The sequence below is a fragment of the Diorhabda sublineata genome, chromosome X (assembly GCF_026230105.1).
Source record: "Diorhabda sublineata isolate icDioSubl1.1 chromosome X, icDioSubl1.1, whole genome shotgun sequence".
Classification (NCBI taxonomy): domain Eukaryota; kingdom Metazoa; phylum Arthropoda; class Insecta; order Coleoptera; family Chrysomelidae; genus Diorhabda; species Diorhabda sublineata.
In genome coordinates, this window is record NC_079485.1 from 31,935,552 (window position 1) to 31,949,038 (window position 13,487).

Here is a 13,487-nt window from a genome sequence, read left to right on the forward strand (position 1 = left end):
TAGAACATCTTCAAAATTAATGAATTTCTTTTGATGATTATAAAGTATTTAAAGTTTGCACCTTTACTAAGGTAACCTATATCTACAGTTTGTTTACAAATTAATCCGATCTACCAATGCCGACGAAAATTCCAATGTTCACTTTCTTTAACACCAATTAACTCTTATCTAAATAATGTTTTGTGTTGAATATCTATTGTATTTGAGCAATTCGTAAATATATATGTATATATATACATATATATATCGAATATTAAGAATATTTTTAATATAAAACAAACGATGAGAATAGTATATCGACGATCAATATGTCAATTTAAATATATTGTTTTCAATCCACCTGTGCGATTAGTTGTTCCAACATGTCCCGCAGGGTAAGTACTAAACTAATAAAAAGATTTTAAAATTTAAAAAACGTTACTATAATCCATATAATTCAATATTATTTTGATTATTTTTAAACATTAATTGGAAAATTCAATATATTCATAGTTATATCCTCTGTAAACATATAGTTCTTGGAAGTTGAATGTCGATATGAAAATTATTATCTCATGCAGTTTTAGCATTATATCTAACTCTGAACTCATCTTCTGAGATTCCAAAATGTTATTATTGTCGTCAGAATTTAAAAGGTTTATGGTTAAAAAAATGTTGCTTCTTTTCTTTCCCCCCGAAAAGGATAATCAAAAACTAACCTAAAAACCACTTTCTTGAAAAACGTGAGAGGAAATGGAGAAATTTCTAAAAAAAAATGCGGGTATATCTTTAGGCCCCTTGACATTGTGTAAGAAATTGCACGCAATTCCCTGCAAGAACAAAATATTGCACGTCGCGTGTCACTTGTCATTGCATCATGGCTGCCACTAACAAAAATTCAATAAGTGAGTTAAACAGATACAAAATTTTTTCAGAATGTTAAAGCATCTGATCGGTTCAAAATGACAAGTTGTATAAAATAACCCAAAAAAAATTAAAACCGTATGGTAAATAAAGAATTCATAATTGGAATTTGTAGATTTTGAAAATTGTTTTTTTACATTAGAGATATCAAAGCGAAGTCTGGCAACGTTTTAATTTCTTTTGGAAGTAGGAGGCGGTTAAGTTACTGAAATAAAACCCTATTTTTAAAAACCGATCTTGAGGAATATCAGTGAAATATTTAAAACAGAAATTTTCTGACTTGATTTTGAATAAACCACAATTAGTGCTACTTTTCTATTGTCTATAAAGTAAGTTTTGGTCTATTAGTTTCAGGTAAAACGTATTAGTAGGTATTGCTATGAAATTATTGCTCTTATCATGCGTAAATTCTGCTGCATTATAACAGCGCATTAACCTCAAATATAACAACATAATATAAACACCTGTAAGTGAAAATATACGTAGCAGTGTAGGAGTCTGGAAAAATCAAGAATTAATTCACAAAATTCAAAATGCAAAGTAGGCTTTGAACAATAAATAAACCATCCTCAAATTTATACTCAAAATTATTTTATAATCGAAAATTTCAATTTTTTCGACAGACTTCAAGTACGGGGACCAGGTCCAGATCTGCCACTCCGGATTCACTAGATTCACTCGACGCCTTAAACGATGAACTTACATATGATGATGACCAACAACTGACCTCCTTACCCCCATTGTAAGTTCTAGTATTTTTTATCTATTCATTAATATAATTACGCAAATTGTCAAAACATCATTTTTTTAATTTACTTTCTATCGAAAGAGACTTAAAATCAAGACAATGTAACAAATTTGGAATATATAATTTTATTTTATTTAATGTGATGCACCCCTTTGGTTTGAACTTTACGCTCAATGAAAATAAAAGTGATAAAACAGAGACCATATAATATTGAGCATCAAAGGAATGTTGTATAATAATTTTTTAAAAAATTAGAAAATATTTTGAAATATAAATTCAGTACTCCTCAACTTAAACTTAAACTTAAATTTTTTTTTCAATAAATAATTATAAAAGTAATTGTTTTCTCATTGTAGCCCTCTGGATCTTCAACAAACAGGCACAAAAAAGAAAATAAAATCGACAAACAGTGAGCCCTTGCAGAGTAAAAAATTTTACAGAAATGATAGGTGTGATGTTGCCCATTTAGGTTCTGAAAATGTAGTTTTAAAAGGTTACCAAGTCTTAAGTGAAAATGGAACGTTACCAAGATCTCCTCGAGAAAGAAGTGGTAGCGATCCCACCACTGAAATTCACTTCCAACCCTTAAAACAAAGAAACTCAGCAGATGTTTTAAGGTACATAAATATTTCTAAATATTCCGAGGGTAAAACTGAAACGCAATTTTTTTTCTCCATTTCCATTTAACCTCACTCCTTTATATAAATACTCATCATTACTTCTTCCAACTAATGAAAAATACAAGGTGTGATTACAAAATATGGTGATTCAGAATTTTTATAACAGCAATTACTTACCCCGTATCTAGTTAAACTAGTATGTTTTACATCCTCATGTGTAGAGACAAGCAATTCCAATTAATGTGTAAGGCTTTGGATGTCGTCGTTTATTGCTTCAATGTTTTTTGGGCTATTAGGCCTTTATATAAAAAAATACTTGACGTTTCGTCAAATTTTGCGATTGGCATCTTCAGGAGCTTTTCATTGCTCTAACTGATTCTAACCAGTCCATCATCTGAGTTGACGATACTTCAGCCCCAATAGCCCTAGAAACATCCAACCAAAGCTGTTAAACCTTTTAAACTCTTCCTACTTGTCAGTCTACTACTATAGCCAATTTAGTAAGATCGTATTTGTCGTGAGGCAGTTTTGTTTCTGATTGAATAAAGTTTCATTGACACTACCAGCTTTAGCTCTAAAAATCCTTATCGGCATACTACTTAAGGTACTTATACTCTGAATAAAGTGTTAAATAGAAACGTTTTAACACCATTAGTAGCATTGAAGAGGCCACAATAATGTTAATAAAAGCCTTTGATAAATATTTCCGGGCGGATATGCAACGTTAGGATTATTATCACACCTCGGGATTGAGAAAAAATGGTGTTCTGAAATTGTTTGTTTTAGGGATAGACCAAATAATCTCCATAGTCCTTTATCTCGAAGTCATACCAACATATCGACTAATTGTAGTAAAGTTTATTTGAACCGAAGCGATGAAAATGAAATCCAAGCTGTAAGTTTCGAAGGGATGCTCAAAAAAGATGATAGCCAAGAGAATACTGTGATTACTGAAGTGAGATTGATTAAAACATATCGTTCTTCGTAATTTCTAGGTTTTAACATTTTTTTTCAGAAATGGGATAATGAAGGATTGAATATTGATCAATTAAGTGATAGTGAATACCAGTATTTGAAACCTCTGTTGTATATGGAGTTAGTTGCCATATTTGATCATTATAAGATTGTTAAAAGTTACTTAAAACGCAAGGCCAGTAAAAATAAAGGTGGTAAGAATCCAAAAAATCATTTCATGCATATACGAGATTAATACAAAAATTTTATACTAATTATAATTCATCTGATTTCAATTTTTGTTTTTAAGAAGGTTTTATGAAAAATAAATATGGAAAATATTTCAATTGAAGCAAAGCATCATACGATGTTTTTTGTTAATCTAGACACAAAAACGTACATTTTGAAATAAAAATCATATAAGAAAGTTTGTTTTTCTAATTTTTCGCAAATGAAATTTTATTAAATAAACTTTTTACATCTAAACACGTGACTGGAATATACTTATTTTCCACCTAACCTACTTTTAAAATAATTATAATTTATGTTACAAATGTTTTTGTTCATATTATTTTCAATATGTGAAAAAATGTCGATTTTGAAGGAATTTTTTGTTATTTTAAACTGTAAAAACATAAAAAATCAACATCAAAATTTTAATCCATTTCTTCAAAAAAAGTTGAATTGGGAAGATTTTTAGATTTTTTTGAGCCAAAAAACGAGATTTTTCTGTTTGTATTACTGTGATAATTCCTTGATAAAAAAATAAAAAGCATAATATGTCAGAACAGGTTAATTGTGACAGTGTCATCATGTTAAAAACTTGAAAAACTAACATTTTAATATTTTTTTCCTTTTTTGCTTGCTTTTTGTTTATATTAGAACAAATATATACAAATTTTATTCCATTGCTTCAAAAAAAGTTGAAATGGGATGATTTAATTTTTTAGAGACAAAAAACGAGGGCTTTCTCTTTATATCACTTTGATAAATACTTGATTAAAAATATAAATTATAATATGTCTGAAAAGGTCAATTTTGACAGTGTCTCATCATTTTAAATTGTTAAAAATATTTTTATATGATTTTTCAATTTGCTTGTTGTAATTTCTCTCCACTTCTTTCGGTCTCTTGCTTTTTCTCATCAGTTCTGAATGTTTTTCTCTCTAAGGTCTTCTCTCACTACTTCCCTTCACCGTGTTTTTGGTCTACCTCTTTTCCTCTTCCATGCAACTCGTTTCAAAAAAATACCAGAAAGAAGTTAAACAACTCTATTTTAGTCTTTTTTTTGTAAAAAAATCTTCACTTTTAGTAATTAACACCAAATGTTATATGATACTAAATCAGGTAAGTAGAATACTAGAAAGCCAAAAAATTTTCGAATAAAAGCCACTTCAGGCAATGGAGAATCGTCATGACAAAAAATAAATCTTCAAGTCCAATTTTTATATCTCTTTCTTCACTAACTTCTTAATTATGGTATAAACTAGAGTTTAGTTACAAAAAATTCCTTCCATATGTTTTAAAATTTGTCACAAAACTGAAGCTTGTTCCATTTGATTCTTGTATGCCAATCTAATGAGCGTCAAACCCACGAGTTTCTTTCTCAAACTGCTTAATAAATTGGAAAGTGACCAATTATGTTAAAACTGTTGGTTTTTCATTATGAATGGCTGGCGGTCCTGCTAATGACTTTTTTCAAGTGCTGTCATCTTGACTTTATTTTTACTTCATGTATTTCGATTTACTTGTAATTTGAATTCATTTTGTCAAGTAATAAAAAACTAAACTGAAAAAGTTTGTTTAGATCAGAACATGAAATTTCTATTTCCAATTGGGTTGAATGTATCAACTCATGGTATCATTTTATAGCAACACAATAAACAAAATTACAACGTGGCAACGACTAAAACATGTCATAATGTCTTTTACTTATCATAAAAGTTGTTAATTAATGGCTAAGGTGCTAAAAGTATGAAAAAGAAATTATTCATTTTATGTTAAAGATCCTTCTGAAAATATGATCTAATTTTCCTATTTTTTATTGTTCCAGACAAAAAATTCAACTCCTATAATATTCTAGTACATATTTCATTCACTCCAAACCTCGAGCTTAGTTGCCGACTGTTCTACTTATTCCTTTTCTCTTGAAATTTTTTATGGGTAATAATTACCCCTAGAAATAATGCTTTGACTTATAAAAAATAACAAATTTTGTCATTTTCCTGTTGTGTAAAATTTTATTTTAGGATTGCTTTTTCTTTCAAGGTGGAAATGTGTTTGGTGTGAATCTTTCGACATTGGTAATGCGAGATATGCCTCGACCAAATGATAATTGCATGGTTCCGGAAATATTTCAAACTGTTATCAAGCATTTGACAACCCGATGTATAAAAGACGACGGTATTCTGCGAATCGCAAGCCAAAAGATGAAACTGGAAACGTTGTGCAACGAAATAGAATCTAAATTTTATACAAACAGAAAAGAAGTCGAGAATCTGCTGGGACAAGCGACTGTTCACGAACTGACAGGAGTACTTAAGAAACTATTGAGAGATTTGCCCGACCCAATTTTTACAGTGGAACTATTTGAAATGTTTTATAAAACTAGCGGTACGTTTACAATATTGTAATCCACATTTTTTTGTAATTGTAATTGATTATTTTGATTTTTTTAGAAATTACCGATGCAGAACACAAATTAAAGGCTCTAAATTTACTAGTATTGATGCTTCCTATAGAGCACCGAAATACTTATCGATTATTACTCAATTTCTTTCGTAACATTATTGATAATGAAAAACACAATCGAATGAATTTACACAATGTTGCAATGATCACCGCTCCTTCATTATTTCCCCCAAGACTGCTATTACCTAAGTAAGTGTAGGCCTAAACTAACCTAACTAGGCTTAAATTAATTTCGAATTAACTTGTATTACCAAAAAAGTACTTTGCTCTTGAGTTAAATTCATTTTTTCACTCATATGGCTTAAAAATATTAATATTTAATAGTGGGATTACGACCATGAAGAACTTATTCAAAAAAATGTTTTTCTTAAAACCTATAACAAAGTTTCCCAAATGGTTCCTATATAAATAGACACACTTTATAGTAGCGATTTTATGTATGGAACCAATGGTATTATGCCCCAAAATATTTCATTAAATTGGAATTTTTTCAATTTTAACTAGAAGGATAATAATGGGAATCTTGAAAAATTTCAAGGACGTTTCTTGATGTTCTAATTCGTTTGTTCATATTTTTTTATATTTCCAAAGCAAGATATTAAAAAGAACTTTTATACGTTTATATTCCAATTTTGGTGAAAAAATTGGATTTTAAAAAAATGTAAAGATGGCAATATTATTCATTTGTATTTAATAATCAAAACTTATTGTAAATTTGTTCTGTTTTCAAGTTGATTATTTCCTTTTAGATTGGAATTGTTGCTTTTTTGGCTGTTTTGAATGTTTTCAGTTTTCTCTTTGATAATTTCTGAGAATTATCCTCATTTTCGTTGTAAAAGTTCTTATAGATATGAAATAGAACCATTAATGCCACTGTATGTTCTAAAGCCATTAATGGCACTCTATAATCTAAAGGTATTAATGTTAATGTGTGGTCTAAAACCATTAATGGCACTCTATGATCTAAAGCCATTAATGTTAATGTATGGTCTAAAGCCATTAATGACACTCTATGATCTAAAGCCATTAATGACACTCTATGATCTAAAGCCATTAATGGCACTCTATAATCTAAAGCCATTAATGGCACTCTATGATATAAAGCCATTAATGCCACTCTATGATCTAAAGCTATTAATGCCACTCTATGATCTAAAGCCATTAATGCCACTCTATGATCTGAAGCCTATAACTGTATAGTCTATAACCACTATTGTAAATCTAAAGCCAATAATACTTTACAATTGTTTATCTAATTTTTTTATTTTATCTAATAATTATTTTTATCTACATCTGTAGATATGTTTAATATTTGATTTATACAGATGCTAGCATCTAAAGTATGATCAAAACCCGTAAAAAAAGTAATTTCATACTATGCAAAACCAATATTATATACCCAAAGTTTCGTCGATCCCATTGAAACCTATACGATTTTTCCCAAATTCCACAGTATCTACTGTCCCATCGTTACAATAAGTGATCTCAGTGTTTATTTTCAGAGAGAATACTAAGTTAATTTTGAAACAATTATCGAAGGACGATTTGACGAAACAAATAAAAGATGCTGCATTGTGCTGCCTCCTAATGGAAACCATGTTAACAGCTGGCGATCAGCTCTGGACTGTACCTAAGTATTTAGCAGATCAAGCAAAAGAAGCACAGAAAAGAGCACAAGTCAAAAAGGATATGAGTAAAGATCAAGATAAGAGAATTGTACGTTACATCATTGAAGCAATTTTGTGCGGGTTTTGTGGTTTGGGAAGTAGAGGTGACGGAATAAGTAAAGAATCATTGTGTTATTTGTTATATTTCCAACTAACTCTATATTTAATTATTTAGTTTGCAATATTACTCATCATCTAGTTGAAGTTTAATCAAAATCTATTTACTATAATATATTACTTGGCTGAATAGAGGTTTGCGATGCTTTAGAAGTTGCGTTAATTAGGACTGTTCGCCGATAAAATTATATTTCGCTCATATTTTTTAAATATTCGAAACATTTCTCCTACAATAGTTACTGAAACCTTATTATCTGTTCATTTTAAGGGATCCTCTTTGATCTTATGGAATTGCTTCTTCATAAAATTGATTTTTCCATACTGAAGACACTATTTACCTCTACTATTATCAGAGGGTTCCTTCCATAGGTTTATATCCGGCTCAAAGGACAAATGTAGTATAATTGTGAATATTGGTATGGTGGTAGTAAACAGTATGTAAAATTGAGTGTTATATTAAGTTACAACTTAAACCACTGGCTTCATTCATACTGAACACATTTTTATAACTACACTAATATTCACACTGTCTCCTCCTCCGAGGCTTTGGTAGATTTATTCCTGCTCGAAGGACCAGTTTATGTAGTAGTGTAATTATATTATTAGTGTGTCTAGTATGAATGTAACAAATAATTCCAGGAGTTAATTAATAAAATATGATAATAAGGAGTAGCATCAAAACAACATTAATGAACAGAGAAATAATCCCATTAAAAGGTACAAGGTCTGTTCGAAAACAAAGAAACATTCTGGGAGTTTCAGACAAACATTTTAAGCGGAATTTAAATGGGAGATGTGCCCAGAACAATATTAATAAGAAATATGAAAGTCATAATGATAATAATGTTGGATAACCAAGCATCTCTTCTGTTATCAGTTTCAAAACAGTTTAAGAATGCTTGGACAAACTTAATTAACTGAATAGTGAATGTGAATACTCTGTTGTAGATATCAGAACATATTGAAGTAAAAGGAAATGATATAGCTGATTAACTACCAAAATATATACTTAAACGCCCTTTTTAGAGCCAAAACCTTTTTGTTGAATCAGCACTGATACAATATTAAAGAAAATTGGAAAATAAAAAACTAAGAAACAAGATTTTATCCTACTTGAATAATACAGTAGGATGAAAACACTACTGGATAATTACCACCAAAAGAGATCGGAAGATTTAAATCTGTAATGTAAAATGTAAATCTGCACTAATAGGGTAGTTGCATTTTTTAAAAAACGATTTTCATTAGTTTTCATTTGTGACGTCATAGGTTTAATAGAAACATTGAGCAGTTGTCTGCTTGATAATCACGAGGTTATCGTTGCCGGCAACTTAACATGTGCTGTTATTATACAGTTAATACTTATTAGATACGTATTAATAAAATATTTTTCTATATATTATGAATAAACCTTTAATCGGTTAAGTTCTTACATTATTATGTTATCACGTTAAAAATTGTATATTGTTGTAAATTCCAATTTCTTCTTATTATAAAAAAATTTATCAAAACCAAAGTTTAATAAGAAAGCTTATTAAGAATAACCGAGAGAATAATTGTCGTATTTACTTTATATCATATGTTCAGTGTTCATTTTACACCTATGACGTCACGAAATATGGCGGCCTTACTGAAATGTTTAAACTACCTACAAAACTTTTGATTTTCAATAATTTTTTTTCTCTAAATATCGATCAAATAATTTAAAGAAAAATGATAATAAAAGTTGTATATAAACTATCCAAAACTATTTTTTTCTCAAATCAAGCAAGTACCCTATTGTTTTAATAGTTCTCAAGAACATTGTCACTTAGATAGACATCTCATGAAATTCAAACTAGTGGACGAAGACACATATAGATTAAGTAGGCTAGAAGTAGAAATATTTATTCATATACTTGCTGATTGCAAGTCATTACAGAATCTTAGGAAGCATATTGCATAAGGCAGGAAGACTAACCTTGATTAAAAGCTATTGAATTATCAGGATATAAAGAACTATTAGTTCCAGAGACAGTACTGGAAAACTACGTGGACGAAGTCGTACAATATATCTCTCAATGAAACTTTGACCAATGAAGTATACAAGGGATCCGAAAATTCCCATTTTAAATTATTAATTCTAATCAACAATAACTGGTGAAATGATTTTATGTACTCTAAGACTATGGTGTAAATGTGTGTTACCATTTGCAAGTCTGATTACTTTGTAAGGTTTTTGTTAAATTTATTTTCAGTCTTCTCAATATCCTAAAAGTCCTAAAAGTGTACAAGCTTCTTATTTATTTAACAGTTCGTGATGGCAAAACTAGATCTTTGTGTGAGCGGTTTTTAGCTATGTTTCATTTGATAGTGAGCTTTATTAAGTATATGCTTATATTTTTTTATTTGTATCTATATTTAGTTCTTTTTCTGTTTGTTTTTTAACTTTTACAAGCTTTTGTCTACAAATTATAACAATTTTTTGACAATAAAGCATTTTTCTCTTTCTTTCCGCTTTTTAACTGTACTTCTATGTAATTCCTGTGTACATGACTGACTTGATAGTTACACAAACATACGAAGAATGCTGAAATAGAAAATATTTTTCTTCATTGTTCTCTAACAACCCTTATAGTAAATGAGCATTGCAATTTATCCAATATATTTTGTTTTAGCGTTCTGGTAAAACTAAATTGGTGAGAAGCAGTACTCAATACGAACCCGGTGCTATGAATTTACCGAGATTAAAGCGAGACTTCTTCAGTTAGTTATTAAATTTTTGAAAGTAACTCATTCCAATGTGTACCTACATTTTTTAACAGTTGGTGCCTCATTAATACAAATTAATAAACGTGTTGTGATTAACTATTTACACAATAATTTATACAATGAATACCTGTGCCAAAAATACAAATATGTTTTTATAAAAGGAGACTTTATTTTTTTTTCAAATAAAGGTTCTATTTTACTAAGTAGTTTCATTTTATTTTTTCCAACTTCTCTTTCTTTTTATGCGTTACTATACCCTAAACCTTTCTGCGGTATAGAAAAACACACCTAGAACAAAGAATTTCAAAAGATGAAAAAGTAGGATAGAAAATTACTGGACTCCTCCAGGATTTAATAACTCAAAACAATCCCTCCCTCTATAGATCTTGGCTTCCTTTCAGAACACGGTTATTTCTGGAATCATCAGATGAGCTAAGTCAAATAGAAATTGATCAGTACACATCCTGTAGGAAAGAGAAGCCTTAGAGCACCTAGGTACAGATTGCCTTGTCATCACTGAAAATGCTTCCATAGGGCCTCAATCTGCGAAAATTACTGAGGATTCCTTCAGGATTCAATAACTACAAACAATTCCTCCATCCGTAGATCTTGACTCCCTTTCAGGACACAGTGAATTACCAGGAGAAACTGATCAGTTCACATCCTGTGGGAAAGAGAAACCACTGAAAACGCTTGGATGTAACCTCATTGGAGCAGACGCAGGTACTGTAAGAGAGTTATAAATGATCAAGTGAGGAGGATACTTCTGATAGAGGTACAATAGACCTTCAGGTCGCAGTATTACTACTACTATTCCCCATATCTAGAATCACATCTGCGAATTTTGAGACAATATGCCTACTCCCAATACCGTTTTTCTTAGTGTAGGGTCTCAATCTGTGAAAATTAATGAGGAATCCTCCAGGATTTAATCACTCAAAATAATTCCTTCCTCTGTAGATCTTGGCTTCCTTACAGGACACAGTGATTTCTGGAATTACCAGGAGAAACTGAGCCAAATAGAAATTGATCAGTACACATCCTGTGGAAAAGAGAAGACTTAGATCACCAAGGTACTGAATGCCTTGCAATCACTGGAAACGCTTCCATGTGAGGACTTTCAAGTGTTTTTGTGACAATGTGTCTACTCCTAATAGTGTATTTCTAATTGTATGGCTTCATTTTGCCTATTACCAGATCAAAAGCCAAGTGTGAAGAGTATTCAGGGTCTCGGTCTAACTATTCTTTGATCTTAAAGGATGGCTTGTTTGTTACTCTGTTCAGTGACGGTGTGGTACGTTTTTTGTTTAAATAAAATAAATTGTGGGTATAGAAATTCTGTGATTCTACTCTGGAAAGTAATTTCTTTAAAAAAAATTGCAAAAATATTTTTATTACATTAATAAAATATATTTTCATTTTGTGATGTTCTTTATAAAGAATATCCCAAATCTTGAATCCACTTCAGTCCTTCTTTGGTGTCTTTCAAAGGTTTATATTCGAGTCCTATCCAATCATTGTATCCTTCCCTTTGGAGAATTTCCAGCACATATTTATAATTGATCTCTCCCTCGGTTGTAGGTTCATGTCTATCAGGAGCTTGGGCTATTTGGACATGGCCGATATGATTTTTTAATTCATGTATTGTATGTGTGATATTTCCTTTAATTAATTGTAAATGAAATATGTCCAACATAAGCTTTAGATGTGGGCTGTTTATTTTTTCAATTACAGAAACAGCTGAAATCAAAATATTAAATAAAACAAAATCAGTATGATACAAAAATAGTAGACAACCTATTCTGGGGCACAAATTTATGCATAACTCCATGGAAAAAATTAAAAGCTGATAATTTTGAAAGGGTGAAATCCCTTGAACCAAAGTTATTAAAACTTCTAGATTTAGAAATAGTGGTATTATGATAAGGCTGTATATTTGATGTGAAGGGGGTATTTTATCTGCCTCTAGTGAATCAAAAATTAATCTTATTCCATCGGAACTAATATAAGGACACTGAAATAAAATTTGAAAAATCTGTATATACACACACCTTTGTCATATGAATTCATGTAGTAATTTGGAATTGAGTATTTATTAATGGGCTCAATTAATCCAATCAAATTTTCCTTTTCCAACATTTTTGTTGCATACCTTAAATTACTTTCATAAAGAATATCATGGGCATTTTTATTCTCATCAACTTTTCCAGACATGATATGGATTCTAAAAAAAATATGAAGATAAACATCAGATTAAAATTTAGAGTAAAATTATTCAACTTACTTTCTCACACCCAATGCTTTAGCATATTCAATAGTTTTTTCTAAACTGTCTTTAAACTCTTTTTCTTTACCAGGAATTGCTGCAAACCCTAATTGCCCTTTCGAAACATCGCCTTAAATAAATTAACCATATAAACACTAGAAAAATTATTAGAATAAAATAAAATACCAGTGTAAATGTTGATAAGAATTTGCTCAATACCAGCAGTATTTTTAGCTGCAACAACTTCTTGCATTTCAAGACCGAATGGGAATCCCGTTTCCACGGCCTTAAATCCTGCATTTTTTGCCAGCTGGTAACGCTCTTTTAAAGGTTTGTCCGGAAACAAAAATGCTAGGTTTGCACAAAATTTCGACATATTTCTTGATGAATTAAGGGGAACGTTCAAAAACTTTGGAATTATATGTAACATTAAACGAATACAGAGGGTACCTGCTGCTTAAATCCAAAGTTTCGCATAAATATGGCAACAAACTTTGTTTTAAATTTACTAGAACTATATATAATGCTTATATTGATATTGCTAATTTTTTTACACAAATAATAATCTGATAACGAGAGAAGGACGATCAAGAGATGATAAATTTATAATTTTTATTATCATTTTTACTTGAAATTGTTTTGTTCAATTTTTCTCCGCTATAACATCTGTCAATTAACTTGTATATTAGAATATGTACTTCAAAACTCAGATTTTTTATTGAAGGGTGTATAAAGGATAGTACAATTCAAAATGTATCTAATAATTTCAT

General features: G+C 30.0%; 2 protein-coding genes across 4 annotated transcripts in view; one reads left to right on the top strand and one right to left on the bottom strand.

Moving 5' to 3' along the window:
- The window catches only part of LOC130451702 (rho GTPase-activating protein conundrum-like), a 29,560-nt gene extending 18,910 nt beyond the window's left edge, over positions 1-10,650 (top strand). The window contains exons 4-11 of one of the 3 annotated variants that reach the window (XM_056790889.1): positions 1,527-1,645; positions 2,008-2,268; positions 3,058-3,226; positions 3,287-3,440; positions 5,494-5,838; positions 5,904-6,105; positions 7,419-7,632; positions 10,358-10,650. In XM_056790889.1, coding sequence (XP_056646867.1) covers positions 1,527-1,645; positions 2,008-2,268; positions 3,058-3,226; positions 3,287-3,440; positions 5,494-5,838; positions 5,904-6,105; positions 7,419-7,632; positions 10,358-10,450 — 1,557 coding nt within the window. In that variant the 3' untranslated portion in view covers positions 10,451-10,650. Of the gene's footprint in view, positions 1-1,526; positions 1,646-2,007; positions 2,269-3,057; positions 3,227-3,286; positions 3,441-5,493; positions 5,839-5,903; positions 6,106-7,418 lie in introns of all 3 variants that reach the window. The other 2 variants (XM_056790891.1, XM_056790888.1) reach the window with 2 other exon arrangements.
- A 34-nt stretch (positions 10,651-10,684) lies between these two features.
- Positions 10,685-13,446, bottom strand: LOC130451703 (putative hydroxypyruvate isomerase). The gene is made up of 4 exons (XM_056790892.1): positions 12,904-13,446; positions 12,736-12,847; positions 12,503-12,675; positions 10,685-12,191 (listed from the first exon to the last, which is right to left on the bottom strand). The coding sequence occupies exons 1-4, from the start codon at positions 13,145-13,147 to the stop codon at positions 11,884-11,886; spliced, it is 837 nt and encodes a 278-aa protein (XP_056646870.1). The 5' UTR covers positions 13,148-13,446; the 3' UTR covers positions 10,685-11,883.
- Between the last annotated feature and the right edge of the window lie 41 nt (positions 13,447-13,487).

Bases quoted from the DNA above. Each gene is read 5' to 3' on its own strand.
- LOC130451703 (XM_056790892.1), bottom strand. From the start codon at position 13,147: ATGTTACATATAATTCCAAAGTTTTTGAACGTTCCCCTTAATTCATCA. The intron at 12,848-12,903 runs GTATTTTATTTT...AATTTATTTAAG, and splicing joins TCTTATCAACATTTACACTG to GCGATGTTTCGAAAGGGCAA. The intron at 12,192-12,502 runs GTGTGTGTATAT...TTTTGATTTCAG, and splicing joins CATGAATTCATATGACAAAG to CTGTTTCTGTAATTGAAAAA.